This window comes from Zea mays, chromosome 3 (assembly GCF_902167145.1).
Source record: "Zea mays cultivar B73 chromosome 3, Zm-B73-REFERENCE-NAM-5.0, whole genome shotgun sequence".
Lineage (NCBI taxonomy): Eukaryota > Viridiplantae > Streptophyta > Magnoliopsida > Poales > Poaceae > Zea > Zea mays.
Window position 1 is genome coordinate 221,169,805 of NC_050098.1, and position 12,991 is coordinate 221,182,795.

General features: G+C 45.2%; 1 protein-coding gene across 3 annotated transcripts; it reads right to left on the reverse strand.

Annotated features, from left to right (window-relative positions):
• Nucleotides 1-2,320: 2,320 nt before the first annotated feature.
• Nucleotides 2,321-11,675, reverse strand: LOC100502254 (uncharacterized). Of its 3 annotated transcripts, XR_004857021.1 has the most exons (7): nt 11,403-11,675; nt 10,076-10,221; nt 9,871-9,990; nt 9,584-9,751; nt 8,839-8,929; nt 3,100-3,189; nt 2,326-2,661 (listed from the first exon to the last, which is right to left on the reverse strand). XR_004857021.1 is itself a non-coding variant. In XM_035966030.1 (6 exons), the coding sequence occupies exons 1-6, from the start codon at nt 11,503-11,505 to the stop codon at nt 2,563-2,565; spliced, it is 843 nt and encodes a 280-aa protein (XP_035821923.1). In that variant the 5' UTR covers nt 11,506-11,598; the 3' UTR covers nt 2,321-2,562. The 3 variants fall into 3 exon arrangements, 2 of the variants coding, with proteins under 2 accessions (XP_035821923.1, NP_001353925.1); XM_035966030.1 differs by lacking the exon at nt 8,839-8,929 and having other exon boundaries at nt 2,321-2,661; nt 11,286-11,598; NM_001366996.1 differs by lacking the exon at nt 8,839-8,929 and having other exon boundaries at nt 2,327-2,661; nt 11,403-11,559.
• Nucleotides 11,676-12,991: the final 1,316 nt, after the last annotated feature.

Genomic DNA, 12,991 nt, shown 5'->3' on the forward strand with positions numbered 1-12,991 from the left:
TATAGGCCAGTGATTCTTCGAAGCGTCGCCAAGGTTCCGAAGATGTCATTTGATTACAACACAAATAGTCTGAAAAAGTTTTTCACGTTTAGCTATTATGCTTAGTATCGACAACCTGTCGATCCATATGCAAATAGAGGTCACTAAGTTGTTTTAAACTGAGTGATAGTGACCAATTAGCTCATGCTCATTCTCCTTACATTGCTGCAAGACAGAATATATATATATATATATATATATATATATATATATTAGTGATGCAAAACAGAATATATAAAATTTCAGCATTTAAGTAATATTTGTGTTATCCGCTAGGTTGGCAGTAAGGAATAAGCTGAACTTTTAGGTAATATTAGATGTGCAGTTAATGTAAACTTTGCAAGACATTTACCTGTAGATCAAGTTGAAGTTGATGGATATAAAAGATGTCTTTCTTAGCGTGAAAGTTGTATGCCAAAACGTAGAATCTGTAGGCTTCTTCGGCGGGAAGTAATCACCAACAATGTTTTCCTGTTTAGTGGCTCAAATTGAATATATATGACAATATATGACAAAAGGGGGCTAGGATAATTCAGGTATATTGAAAGGGGTACTTACAATTACAAATGTGGCACATTCTTCTGATTAAACTCGTATTCTGTTAGAGTAACATTGGTCACCTGCAAACAACCAATAAATGTGTGATTTCTCTTAATTTAGTATAGGGGCAGTGGCCGGTCAAGAAACTGGTAGTAAGAACAGCAATGCACTTCATTTGCCTTCCTCAACATGTGCGGTACGACCAACTCTGTGAATATATCCTGAAAGTGAATTTGCAAACAATAATTATAGCAAGCAACATGTAGAAAATTTCACAGGCTGTGTTTAGAATCGCCAACCTTTGGTTCATCTCAATGGTCATATTGCAAAATTTCTATATTATAATACTAAAGAAGGGATCGGATACTACTAATTGTAGCCAACGCGGTCAGTTGCCCAGCAGAATCCAGGAAAAAAACAAGACGCGTCAGTTGGAATCTTGATGTGCACGCACAGAAACCTCCCAAATCTAGGCATCGATAGATGATAACACACTGCGCAGGGAGGAGCGGAGCGTGCTGGCGGTGCTCGGCCGCGCAAGCCTCTTCGCGATGGCACAGTTCCCCACGGCGTCGTCGCCCGTGGTCCGGGAGAAGGTTGCCATGGCCGTGTGCCAGGGAGAGAGAGGGGAGGGAGGGCGGGCTCACCTGACGGCACGACATCATTTGCGGGGGAGCAGGGGAAGGGGGCTGAGGATCTTGGCAGTGTGGAGCCGTGCCTCTTTGTGATGGCGCAGCTCCCCACGACATCGTCACCCATGGTCTGGGAGAAGGCCGCCAGGGGGGCACCTGGTGGCGCGACGTCGTTTGAGGCAGAGCAGAGGAGTCATCTGGAAGCGTCATGTACAATGGAGACCGGGTCGCTCCGCGACGGCGATGCCGTCAGTTTTGGGATCGAAATGCCAGAAAAAAAAGATATTTACGTGGAGAGCTTTGATGCGTCTGTTGGAAGTTTCTAAAGGCAGAAGTAGCAGGGGGACACACGTGAGACATTGATTCGTGATCAAGCGTATAGGAGAAATTCCGATGACATGGATAGCCTTAGCTGCCACGGTTTGAACCGGCTTTGTAATATAGAAATTATTTATGGGTTTCCTCAATATATCATCAGACACATAAATCATATAGTTTCATCCGTTATAGACATGATGATATAATAACAGAAAGTCAAAACTGAGAGTGTCAAAATAGTAAATTTCTCGAGAGAAAAAAAGAAGAAAGAGAATAACGTTTGAGATCTTGATTGATTTTGTGGGAGGCGATATTTGCAAAAGTAACGTGAGCCAAAGCAGGGCGAGCCAATTATTTTGGCTTCAGCATTCAATAAAGGGAGAGAAGTGCTTTTTAGTAAAAGCTATTTCCTACGACTTATGAGAAAAAACGTGAAGCTAGTGCTAAGAAGCCCTGTCAAAGGGGCTCTAAGAACATGGACAATTTGGCAAGCGAATACAAATAAGTAGGGCGAACTGATCCAATACTCTTTTTTTTAAAAAAAAAGTGCACGGATCTTAAAGCAGCACATCTAATTGATTAAATATTTTATTAATTATTTTTCACATGGGTCGTGCATTGGTCCGTCCGTCCAAGCCCAGCCCATGAAAAGCGTTCTTTTTTTACCTCGTGGCATATCAATACCACTCAACAGACGAAGGTGCTGGGCGATCAGAATATCAGGGTTTTTGCTGATTAATTGATTATTACCATAGCCAGTAACATAGCATTGATGTAAGAACTGGAACAAGTTTAGTAAGGAAAATTTCCCAAACGTGAATTGATGTAATCATCTCAGTATTGGTACTGAAAAACAACTTCTCTCATTCAAAACAGATTATTCAGACAGTTACCGAGCTTGTCAAAGCTATGATAAAATGGTGTAATCGCACAAAAAGGAAACTGCATGATGCTGGTGTGAAGAAACCCAGACAAAGGGATTTCGGTACATATCATGCTTAACCTGAATAAACTCAGAAAAAGGGGCATTTCATCATGAGAGGGCTTTCAGCACCTCAGCAGTCACTTCCTTTGGTGGTTTCTCCGCAGGCAGATTTACCACCAAGCCCTTCTTAGAGTAATAATCAATCACCTGGGACAAGACAATTGCTTTCAAATTAGGAATAATATTGACCTAAAAAATTTATGTCATTAATAAGTACAGAGAATATACAAAGCGACTCTTATGGCATAAATAAATCAGAACTATGAATAAGAAGTGGATATAGCCTAAAAGACTTACGTGATCACAAAAAACATATACCAATGAAAACCATAAATGACATAAAAATGCACCTCACAAAGGGCCTACCAAATCGCTGAACTTTATGCAGCACTATGAGATTATTGATGATAAAATTATTTAAATGGAAAGAAATCATCAATGAAAAAATGTAAGACAAGCCAAATTTATTCTTAAACAATAGAACCAGGTTTTAGAATGTAAGACACTAACATAACTTTAATATATTCATATATAGTGGTATAAGATATTTGTTCAGAAAAATAATTCTTTTAAAGAAAAACATACAGGCTCAGTTTGTTTGTGGAAGGCTTCAAGCCTTGACTTCAAAACCTCGGCAGTGTCATCCCTCCTTTGAATCAATGGCTCTCCAGTTACCTTTGTGAAAAAGAAGAACAAATACACAACAGAGGATGAACACTAAGTAATGCCAACTATGAGAAAATAGTATGATAAGAATTTAAAATCATAAGTGAAGTGAATAAATATATCCTGGATAAAGTCACATAGACTTTTGCTATTAATAGTTGAATACAAGGCATAAGTGTTTTCGTAATGCAGTTTTCTTTTCTTGCTGCACAAAAAAAAAAGATAGCAATAATTGTAACATTTACCTATGTGCATTTTATATGAACATGGTTTTCCTTGAGGGACAAACAGGGTGCACCATTGCTTAAACTAACCAGTACATCATCCAAGCAGAAATAATAGCATCCACAAGCAGATTCAGACCATAACAGTATGTCAATATTCACCCAGCATCCAGCCATACTTGTCAAGATGCGATTACTCTAATTCATTATCTAACAGGTTGGAAAAGTTATGCCACATGTGCTGAGTGCATAACTTATAAACAACTTACACAGCAAAATACTAAATCGGTCCACACTACGGCTATGTTTAGTTCCTCTCACTAAATTTGTCTCCGTCACATCGAATGTTTGAATGCTAGTTAGAGTATTAATCTAATCTAATGACAACTAATTACACAGATGGAACTAAATGACAAGACAGACCTATTAAACTTAATTAGTCCATGATTCGCTCATGTGATGCTACAGTAAACATTTGACAATCATGATTAGGGTTTAGACTTAAGGGTGTTATGGTCGGGCAGACATACAAGAGTAGGGATAAGGATGACGAGTCCTAGGCCGCTTGAAGGGATAAGTCTGCTATATGATAGTTTGTTAAGATAGGGGTTCAAGCTGATTAGATCAGCCTATTTGTTAGGAGATTTCAGTTGGCCATAGGCCTATATAAGTAGGACTTTTGTAATCTGCCAGGTAGGCAAGAAGTAATAAAGATATTGCTCCCTGCCCCTTGTTCACATACCTGCCTCTCCTCTCGGGTAGCCACGGCGCCTGGACCATCTTCCAGGCGACGAGCCACCACGCCCCAGCCCCCAGTTTCCCACCAATACAACCTGCACAGTACCGTCCATACCAACCTGGTATCGGAGATGCCGGGCTCAGAGGCGTCACCAGCAACCACCGTCGGGGATGCAGAAGTCAGAGATCTTCAGCCGGCGGCCTCCCAGACCAATGAGATGGCAGATTTGAAGCGGATGATGACACATTTCCATCGTCGGATGGTGCAACAGATGTCATCCCTAACAGCTCGGATGGCTGCCATGGAAGGGGCCTCATCTTCAACACCGTCGGTTCCCAACCCTCCAGGTTTTCTGTACGGGGTGCTAGGATTCGGCGGCATCCTGCCAAGAACCACCTCGCCGCCAACCACCGCCCTTGCAGCCCCTACCACATCCTTCGTTCCTATCCACCAGATCAACTTTCCGCCATCACCTTCACCGCTGCCCACCTTCTCCACCACACCCCCTCGCACTTCCATGACCAACTGCCATGCGCCGCCGCCGCCCCATACTCCAAGATTCCCCAATTTGGAAATGTCTCTCTTCGACGGTAAAGAGGATCCACTGGGATGGCTCAATCGATGCGAACAATACTTTCGTGGCCAGCGCACGGTTGAAGAAGATAAGGTCTGGTTAGCCTCCTATCACCTGACGGGCGCAACACAGCAATGGTACAATCTGTTGGAGCGCGAGGAGCCTTCCCTGTCCTGGCCACGCTTCAAGAATCTGTGCCACCAGCGGTTTGGTCCTCCCCTCCGACAGAATGCCCTCGGCGAGTTGGCTCGGCTATCTTTCCGGACGACGGTGGAAGACTACCAAGATCGCTTCATGGCCCTGCTCTACCATGTGGCTCCCCTAGCACCAGAATAGCAGGTGCAACTGTTTACCGCGGGACTCCCTGACCTGATTCGCATCAACGTGGAGTTGCTCAATCCGCCAGACCTCAATACGACACTCGCAACAGCACGGGCATACGAGCGCCGATCACAGAGCTTGCCATGGGGCCACCTGCCAGCAGGAGAGAGGGAACCACGGCCCACACCTCGCCCTGCAGCCACGGGAACATCTGTTTTAGAGCAGTTAGCCAGCTCAAAACTCCCCCAGCAGTCGACACAGAGATTCAAACGTCTGACACCCACGGAAATGGACGAGCGCCGCAAGCAAGGCCTCTGTTACAATTGTGATGAGCAATATTTCCGGGGGCACCCTTGTCAGTGTCCGTCCGAAGAAGAAGACCCATCAACAATAGAGCATGTGCTCTCACTCCATGCTTTTATGGGAACCTGGACAGAAGACACAATGCAGATCGTGCTCTCTATACATGGCCATCACCTGACAGCATTGCTAGACTCGGGCTCCACACAATTTCCTCGACCTAGCCTCATTGAAGCGACTGGACATCACTATGGGACTGTCACCAATGGCGAAAGAGTGGCCTGCAAGGGATTCACAGAGGCCATGCCAGTCGTCATCGGCCACGAGCATTTCGCAATACCCTGCTACACCATTCCATTGGACAGTTTCGACGTCATCCTGGGGGTTAATTTCCTCCGAACGCTGGGTCCAATCTTATGGGACTTTGACGACCTCTGTATGCCATTCTGGCATGGGGGTCGGCGGGTCTTTTGGAAGGGACTTGGATCACCACGCAATGACATCCATGAACCAGCTACTCGTTCACTACAGATGGCAGACCCTCAGATGATGGAGCAACTATTGCAGTCATTTGAATCAGTGTTTCAAGAACCACAAGGGCTTCCCCCAGCCCGCCACTGCGATCATAAGATTCACCTAAAAACAGGGACACGATCAGTGGTTGTTAGACCGTACAGGTATCCACAACTGTAGAAAGATGAATTGGAACGGCAGTGCACAACTATGCTCACACAAGGGATTATCCGACCCAGCACATCTGCATTTTCTGCTCCTGTCCTTTTGGTAAAAAAAGCGGACAATTCTTGGCGCTTTTGTCTAGATTATAGAGCTTTGAATGACTGCACAATAAAAGATAAATACCCAATACCCGTGGTTGATGAGCTCTTAGATGAACTCCATGGGCACACACTACTTCACCGATTTGGACCTCCGCTCGGGGTATTATCAAGTATGGGTACATCCAAAGGATGTGGAGAAAACAACTTTTCGTACTCATCATGGTCACTTCAAATTTCTGGTTATGCCGTTTGGACTGTCCAATGCTCCCTCAACATTTCAAAGCTTGATGAATGAAGTCCTAGGGCCGTTCCTGTGGCGGTTTGTGCTCGTATTTTTTGATGATATACTGATTTTTAGTACTAGGACCGAGCATTTGCGCGATGTTGCAGCAGTCATGGACACCCTCCGGAGCAACAACCTATTTGTCAAACGATCCAAATGCATATTTGGGGCCAGCTCCATTGCATATTTGGTACATGTAATATCAGCACAAGGAGTGGCCATGGATCCAGATAAGGTAGAAGCAGCCATTACCTGGCCGCAACCACTCTCTGTTCGGGGATTGCGGGGATTTCTGGGTCTCGCAGGGTACTACAGAAAATTCATACATAACTTCGCAGTCATAGCAGCACCCCTTACACAGCTTTTGCGCAAAGAAGGCTTCAAATGGACTGAAGCAGCCGAGTCGGCCGAGTCCGCCTTTACAGCCTTCAAAACAGCATTAACAGCAGCATCTGTACTCCAGCTACCATCATTCACCAAAGACTTCATGGTTGATTGTGATGCATCCGGCACAGGCTTTGGGGCAGTCCTTCATCAGGGAACAGGACCCATTGCATTCTTCAATCGTCCTTTATCAGCTAGACACCACAAATTAGCAACATATGAAAGAGAGCTTATTGGTCTCGTACAAGCAGTACGACACTGGCGGCCATATTTGTGGGGACGCCGCTTCATCATACGAACAGACCACTATAGTCTCAAGTTCCTCCTCGACCAGCGACTCTCCACAATCCCGCAGCACCAGTGGATTAGTAAAATCCTTGGGTTTGATTTCTCTGTCCAGTACCAGCCAGGTCGCCTCAACACAGTAGCAGATGCACTCTCCCGTCACGATGCGGACACCCTTTTCTCTGCGGCTCTATCGGGACCAACTTTTACCCTCTATGATGACCTCCGAAGGGACACTGCCCAGGACCCAGACTGCCAAACCATGTGCACCCAGATTCGAGAGGGAACCTTGCCTCCCCCATGGCGGGTGCAGGACGGTCTCATTCTCCATGGTCGACGCATTTATGTGCCAACATCATCAGATTGTTTGACGGCGCTGTTGCAAACAATCCATAATGCAGGCCATGAAGGGATTCAGAAGACACTTACCAGACTAAGGGCTGATTTCTATATCCCACGGGACAAAGCTCGAGTTCGAGACTTTGTTAAGTTTGTACAACATGTCAACGCAACAAAACAGAGCATCTGCACCCAGCGGGCCTCTTACAGCCATTGGACATTCCCTCACAGGTGTGGGCAGATATCTCAATGGACTTTGTTGAAGGATTGCCACGAGTTCATGAAAAATCTGTGATCCTGATAGTAGTGGATCGATTCTCCAAATACACCCATTTCATTGCACTTAGTCACCCCTACACCGCAGCTTCTGTTGCCAGGATCTTCTTTGCGGAAATTGTTCGTCTTCAAGGAATCCCCTCATCCATTGTGAGTGATCGGGACCCGGTCTTCACTAGCCATCTATGGAAGGACTTATTCAAGCTGACTGGCAGCAAACTCCGGTTAAGCACTGTGTTCCACCCCCAAACAGATGGTCAATCTGAAGTCGTCAATCGCACAATTGCTATGTACTTGCGATGCATCACAGGAGATCGACCTCGTTCCTGGCTGGACTGGCTTCCATGGGCGGAATATTGCTATAATACATCCTTCCACTTAGCACTGCAGACTACATTCAAATTGGTCTACGGACGTGAGCCTCCGGCACTGGTACCATACCAACAGAGCACAGCGCAATCCCAAACCGTGGAAGACCTGCTACAAGACTGAGACAATTTCCTGGCAGAGGTGCGGGACCGTCTTCTTCAAGCACAACAGCATGCCAAGCGTTGGTATGACAACCATCACCGGGAAGTGGCTTTCGAGGTAGGAGACTGGGTCTGGCTTCGACTCTACACATGCCAATGCGCTCCCTGGTTGACAAAGCACACAGCAAGCTGGCACCAAAGACTCTTAAAGGCATTTCACGGCACTCCATCAACAGAGATTCCACAATTGCCCCCAACAGCACAGGGCCGCTTATTGCCAGTACCAGACAAGGTCCTAAAGGCTAGTCTTTGTCGAGGCATTTGGCATGTTCTCGTCCAATGGGGAGGCATGGCCACCAAGCAAGCTACATGGGAACCACTGCAGAAGTTCAAGGACCAGTACCCAGATCATCAGCTCGAGGATGAGCTGTTCTTGAAGGCGGGGAGAGATGTTATGGTCGGACAGACATACAAGAGAAGGGATAAGGATGGCGAGTGTTAGGCCGCCTGAAGGGATAAGTCTGCTATAGGATAGTTTGTTAAGATAGGGGTTCAAGCTAATTAGATCAGCCTATTTGTTAGGAGATTTCAGTTGGCCATAGGCCTATATAAGTAGGACTTTTGTAATATGCCAGGTAGGCAAGAAGTAATAAAGATATTGCTCCCTGCCCCTTGTTCACATACCTGCCTCTCCTCTCGGGTAGCCACGGCGCCTGGACCATCTTCCAGGCGACGAACCACCACGCCCCGACCCCCAATTTCCCACCAATACAACCTGCACAGTACCGTCCATACCAAAGGGGGTGTTTGGTTGGAGGGGGCTAAATTTTAGCCACATCGCATCGAATGTTTGAATACTAGTTAGAGGTATTAAATATAGTCTAATTACAAAACTAATTACATAGATAATAAAAGACGAGTCTATTAAGTCTAATTAGTCCATGATTCGATCATGTGATGCTATAGTAAATATTTGTTAAACGTGGATTAATTAAACTTAAAAATTTGTCTCGTTGTTTAGTCTTTAGTTGTGTAATACAGTAAATATTTGTTAAATGTGAATTAATTAAACTTAAAAATTTGTCTCGTTGTTTAGTCTTTAGTTGTGTAATTAGTTTTATAATTCGACTATATTTAATACTCGTGATATGGATTCAAACATTCAATGTGACACGAGCTAAACTTTAGTCCTTATAACTAAACATAATAAATTTGTCTCGTCGTTTAGTCTTCAATTGTGTAATTAGTTTTATAGTTAGATTATATTTAATACTTGCAATAGACATTTAAGCAACCGATGTGACATGGACTAAACTTTAGTCTCCAGGACCAAACACCCCCTAAGACTAGAATAAAGTAGCAACGATACAAATAAGACCATGCAAACATAAAATAAGCAGCTAAACTAAATGCTCTGTACTCGACTTACATCATCAACTCCTGGAGACTTTGGAGGTGCAAATTTTGTATGGTAAGTCCTACCACTGGGTGGGTGGATCCAACGGCCAGTAATCCGTTCTTCCAATATAGCATCATCAATTGCAAAGTTTAGGACCTTGTCAACATTAGCACCTTGCTTTGCCAACATCTCATCAAGCTGTACAGGATGTTAAAAAAAACAGCCCAGGGTAAAATTATAGTAAATCAAATATAGAATCTATAACAATACGATGTACGGATGTTTCTTCATGCTGATGCATATATTGAGCATCTGACCTTCTGTGCTTGAGTGACAGTTCTAGGGAAGCCATCAAGAATGAAACCTTTCTGGCATGACGGTTTCTTCATAGCTTCATCAATAATCCCCACAACCAAGTTATCTGAAACAAGCTCTCCCTAAAAGTGGAAGGACAATTGTGTCACAAAGAACCTTTTCTGTTGGTTAGCATTTCATTTATATGCCTTGCTCTGCTAAAATTACCTTATCCATAGCTTCTTTAGCTTTGATACCTAGAGTTGTCTTGGCTGCCACAGCAGCCCTCAACATATCACCAGTGGCTAAATGGCACAGGCAATATTCATCCTTAATAAGGGGAGACTGAGTACCCTTTCCAGAGCCAGGTGGGCCTACAAGATTTGTAAAGAAGGTGTCAAACTCTCCAAATCAGTAGCACAAAAACAAAAACTCAAAATATTGTGAATGAGGAAATTAAAAAGTAATATGACCTTACATCTTCCTATACAATACAACCCTACCAGAATAATACATCAAGTCAAACAGCAAAGCAAGGAACAAAGGCTACCATGAAAAGCAAGATACCAAATAGCAGAAACAGCATACATTGTGAATTACTTGTGTTTGGTGTCACAGTTTAGTATCATTTCGTTAAAAGCATCTCCAAGGGCTCCTTAAAGAACTCCCTAATCAGCCCTCCAACAGTTTTGTATCTGAACTCTCTAAAGATAAGCACTTGGAAAATCTCTGTCCTCAACTCACAAGTATACGTGTGGTGTGGGTTCTGCGCTTGCTATCTGTCTGGGCACCCCCTTCACTACAGTTTTCCTCTCCTCCCACCTGGTTCTCAACTTTTACGAAGCTGACTATTGGACACTATTGAAGAAAGTCAAAAAAAACTCCGAATTTATTTTAAAATAATCATTTGTTTACCAAGTAAATTTTAAGGAGCATTGGAGATGCTTTAATGCAGGTATTTATTTGTGATGTAAATGCTTAATCATTAGCAGCAAAAACTAAAAGTATAATTGCATAAGGTTTGGGTGACAATAATATATTGAGTAAAAAGGCATCCTAATGTTAAGTAAAAAGGCAGATCAGTCAGACTAGCATTTGCCGAGATCTACATCTCTACTCGCATGCACAAAGTTGCACCCATATCTTATCGTCATGAAGAAAAGGCATCCACATCAGGCTAAGCTGAGTACAGTTAATCCTTGAAGAATTCTAGATAACGACAAAATCATCAAAACCAAACAGCAGAAGGCATCAGCTACCTGAATGTCCAAGACTAATCTACAAGCGGATGAACAATTGTGCATTTTTCGGTATGTTAAGAAATTACAGACAATCCAGTCACTGCAAAGCGAAGCCATTCTTCGCTACAACTGCAAGGGCAAATTTGCTTATTTGCAAGAAGTAAAATAGGAAATAACCAAGATTTCATGGAAAGTACGGCGGATCCAGAGAGCGAACCGCGGCAAGACGCAGCCTTTCCCTCCCGGCGGCTCCAGGAAAGCGCGGAGCCGCCGCCGGCGGCGAGGAGCAGGAAGAAGGAGAGGGCCTCCCGTACCGATGAGGATGAGGTGCTTGTCGGGCTTGGAGCTGCACTTCATCCGACGGAGCAGTTCGTGCATCAGATCCAGAGACGGCACGTCCTCTAGATTCGCCGCCATCTCCAATGCCGCCGAAAAGGGAAGAGTTCGACGACGGTGCTGCGTGCGCTTGGGTTCCAACTCTGGACTGCAGCTGGAACGACGACGACAAAATGGTTTAGGTGTGATTCATGTCAAGTTAGCTGAGAGGCGCGTCACCCGTGTCGTTTTCTCTTGGTGAGCCAAACGTTGTCCTAATTTTCTCTAGAGCAGGAACTTTGACATTTGGCAATATTTGCGAGAGAACATTATTAAGGTGTGTTTAGTTTCTCGTGATTAATTTTTAGTCCCTCCATTTATTATATTTTAGTCTCTAAATTGATAAATATAGAAACTAAAACTTTATTTCAGTTTCCGTATTTAGTACTTTAGTGAATAAAATAAAGTAACTAAAAATTAGTCCTTAGAAACCAAACACAACCCCTAAAATGTGATCTTTGATTTTAGATCTTTAAGAATAGCAGGTAGGGCACCGAACAGGCTGACCGCTGGCCCCCACGGCGCTCGGGGGTAAAGGGGACGGCAGCACCACCGCCGCCACAGATGAGGTCTCGCCAATGACAACCACCCAGCCGCCTCCCTAGGGACGCCCGCGGGGGACGGCAGCTCGAGGAGGACCATGTTAGGAGCCGATGCTCCAGGCACCTTCGGGGCAACCGGGGAGATCGGACTGGTGTGGAGGACATGACGTCAGCTGGCGGAACGACCACGACGACCGAAGGAGGCGCTCCACCCAATGACGGAGGCGCTAGGGCCGAGGGAGTCATGATCCCACCCCCTCGTCACAGAGTCGCATCCTTCACCGACTTACGTGGTACATACATGCTGACCAAGACAAATTAGAGAAAAGGAGAGGGAACCAAGACCAAAACTGAAGACAAGAAGAGCAAGATAACCAGACGTACCGTGAGTAGCGCTTCTGGGTGGTCACCTTCTTCCGGGCAATCGCCAGAGGCGCTGGAGGTGGCAGCGCCACCAAAAGTGTCATCACTCCCGTCGCGGAGGAGGAAGCTCCTGCGGGCTCTTTCCGTGCGGTGCCTTGGCGACACCAAGGACACTAGAGAGCGTGACACCACTTGCACCGCTTCCCCCTCGCCACCCCCACGGTCGGCAGACTCCACCCGACACTCCGAGGATACCGTAGGCACGACAGCGTCATGGGCCAAAATGTCCCCCAAGCAGGGGACGTTAGCGCTGGCATGGCATTGTCGCAATAGGATGGGCCACCGATCGCAGCCATGACCTCCATTCCCCCTAAGGCGGTGGAGGTCATGTCCTTCATGATAGTCGCCTAGAGGGGGGGTGAATAGGGCGAAACTGAAATTTACAAATATAAACACAACTACAAGCCGGGTTAGCGTTAGAAAGTATAAACGAGTCCGCAAGAGAGGGCGCAAAACAAATCGCAAGCAAATGAAGAGTGTGACACGCAGATTTGTTTTACCGAGGTTCGGTTCTTGCAAACCTACTCCCCGTTGAGGAGGCCACAAAGGCCGGGTCTCTTTCA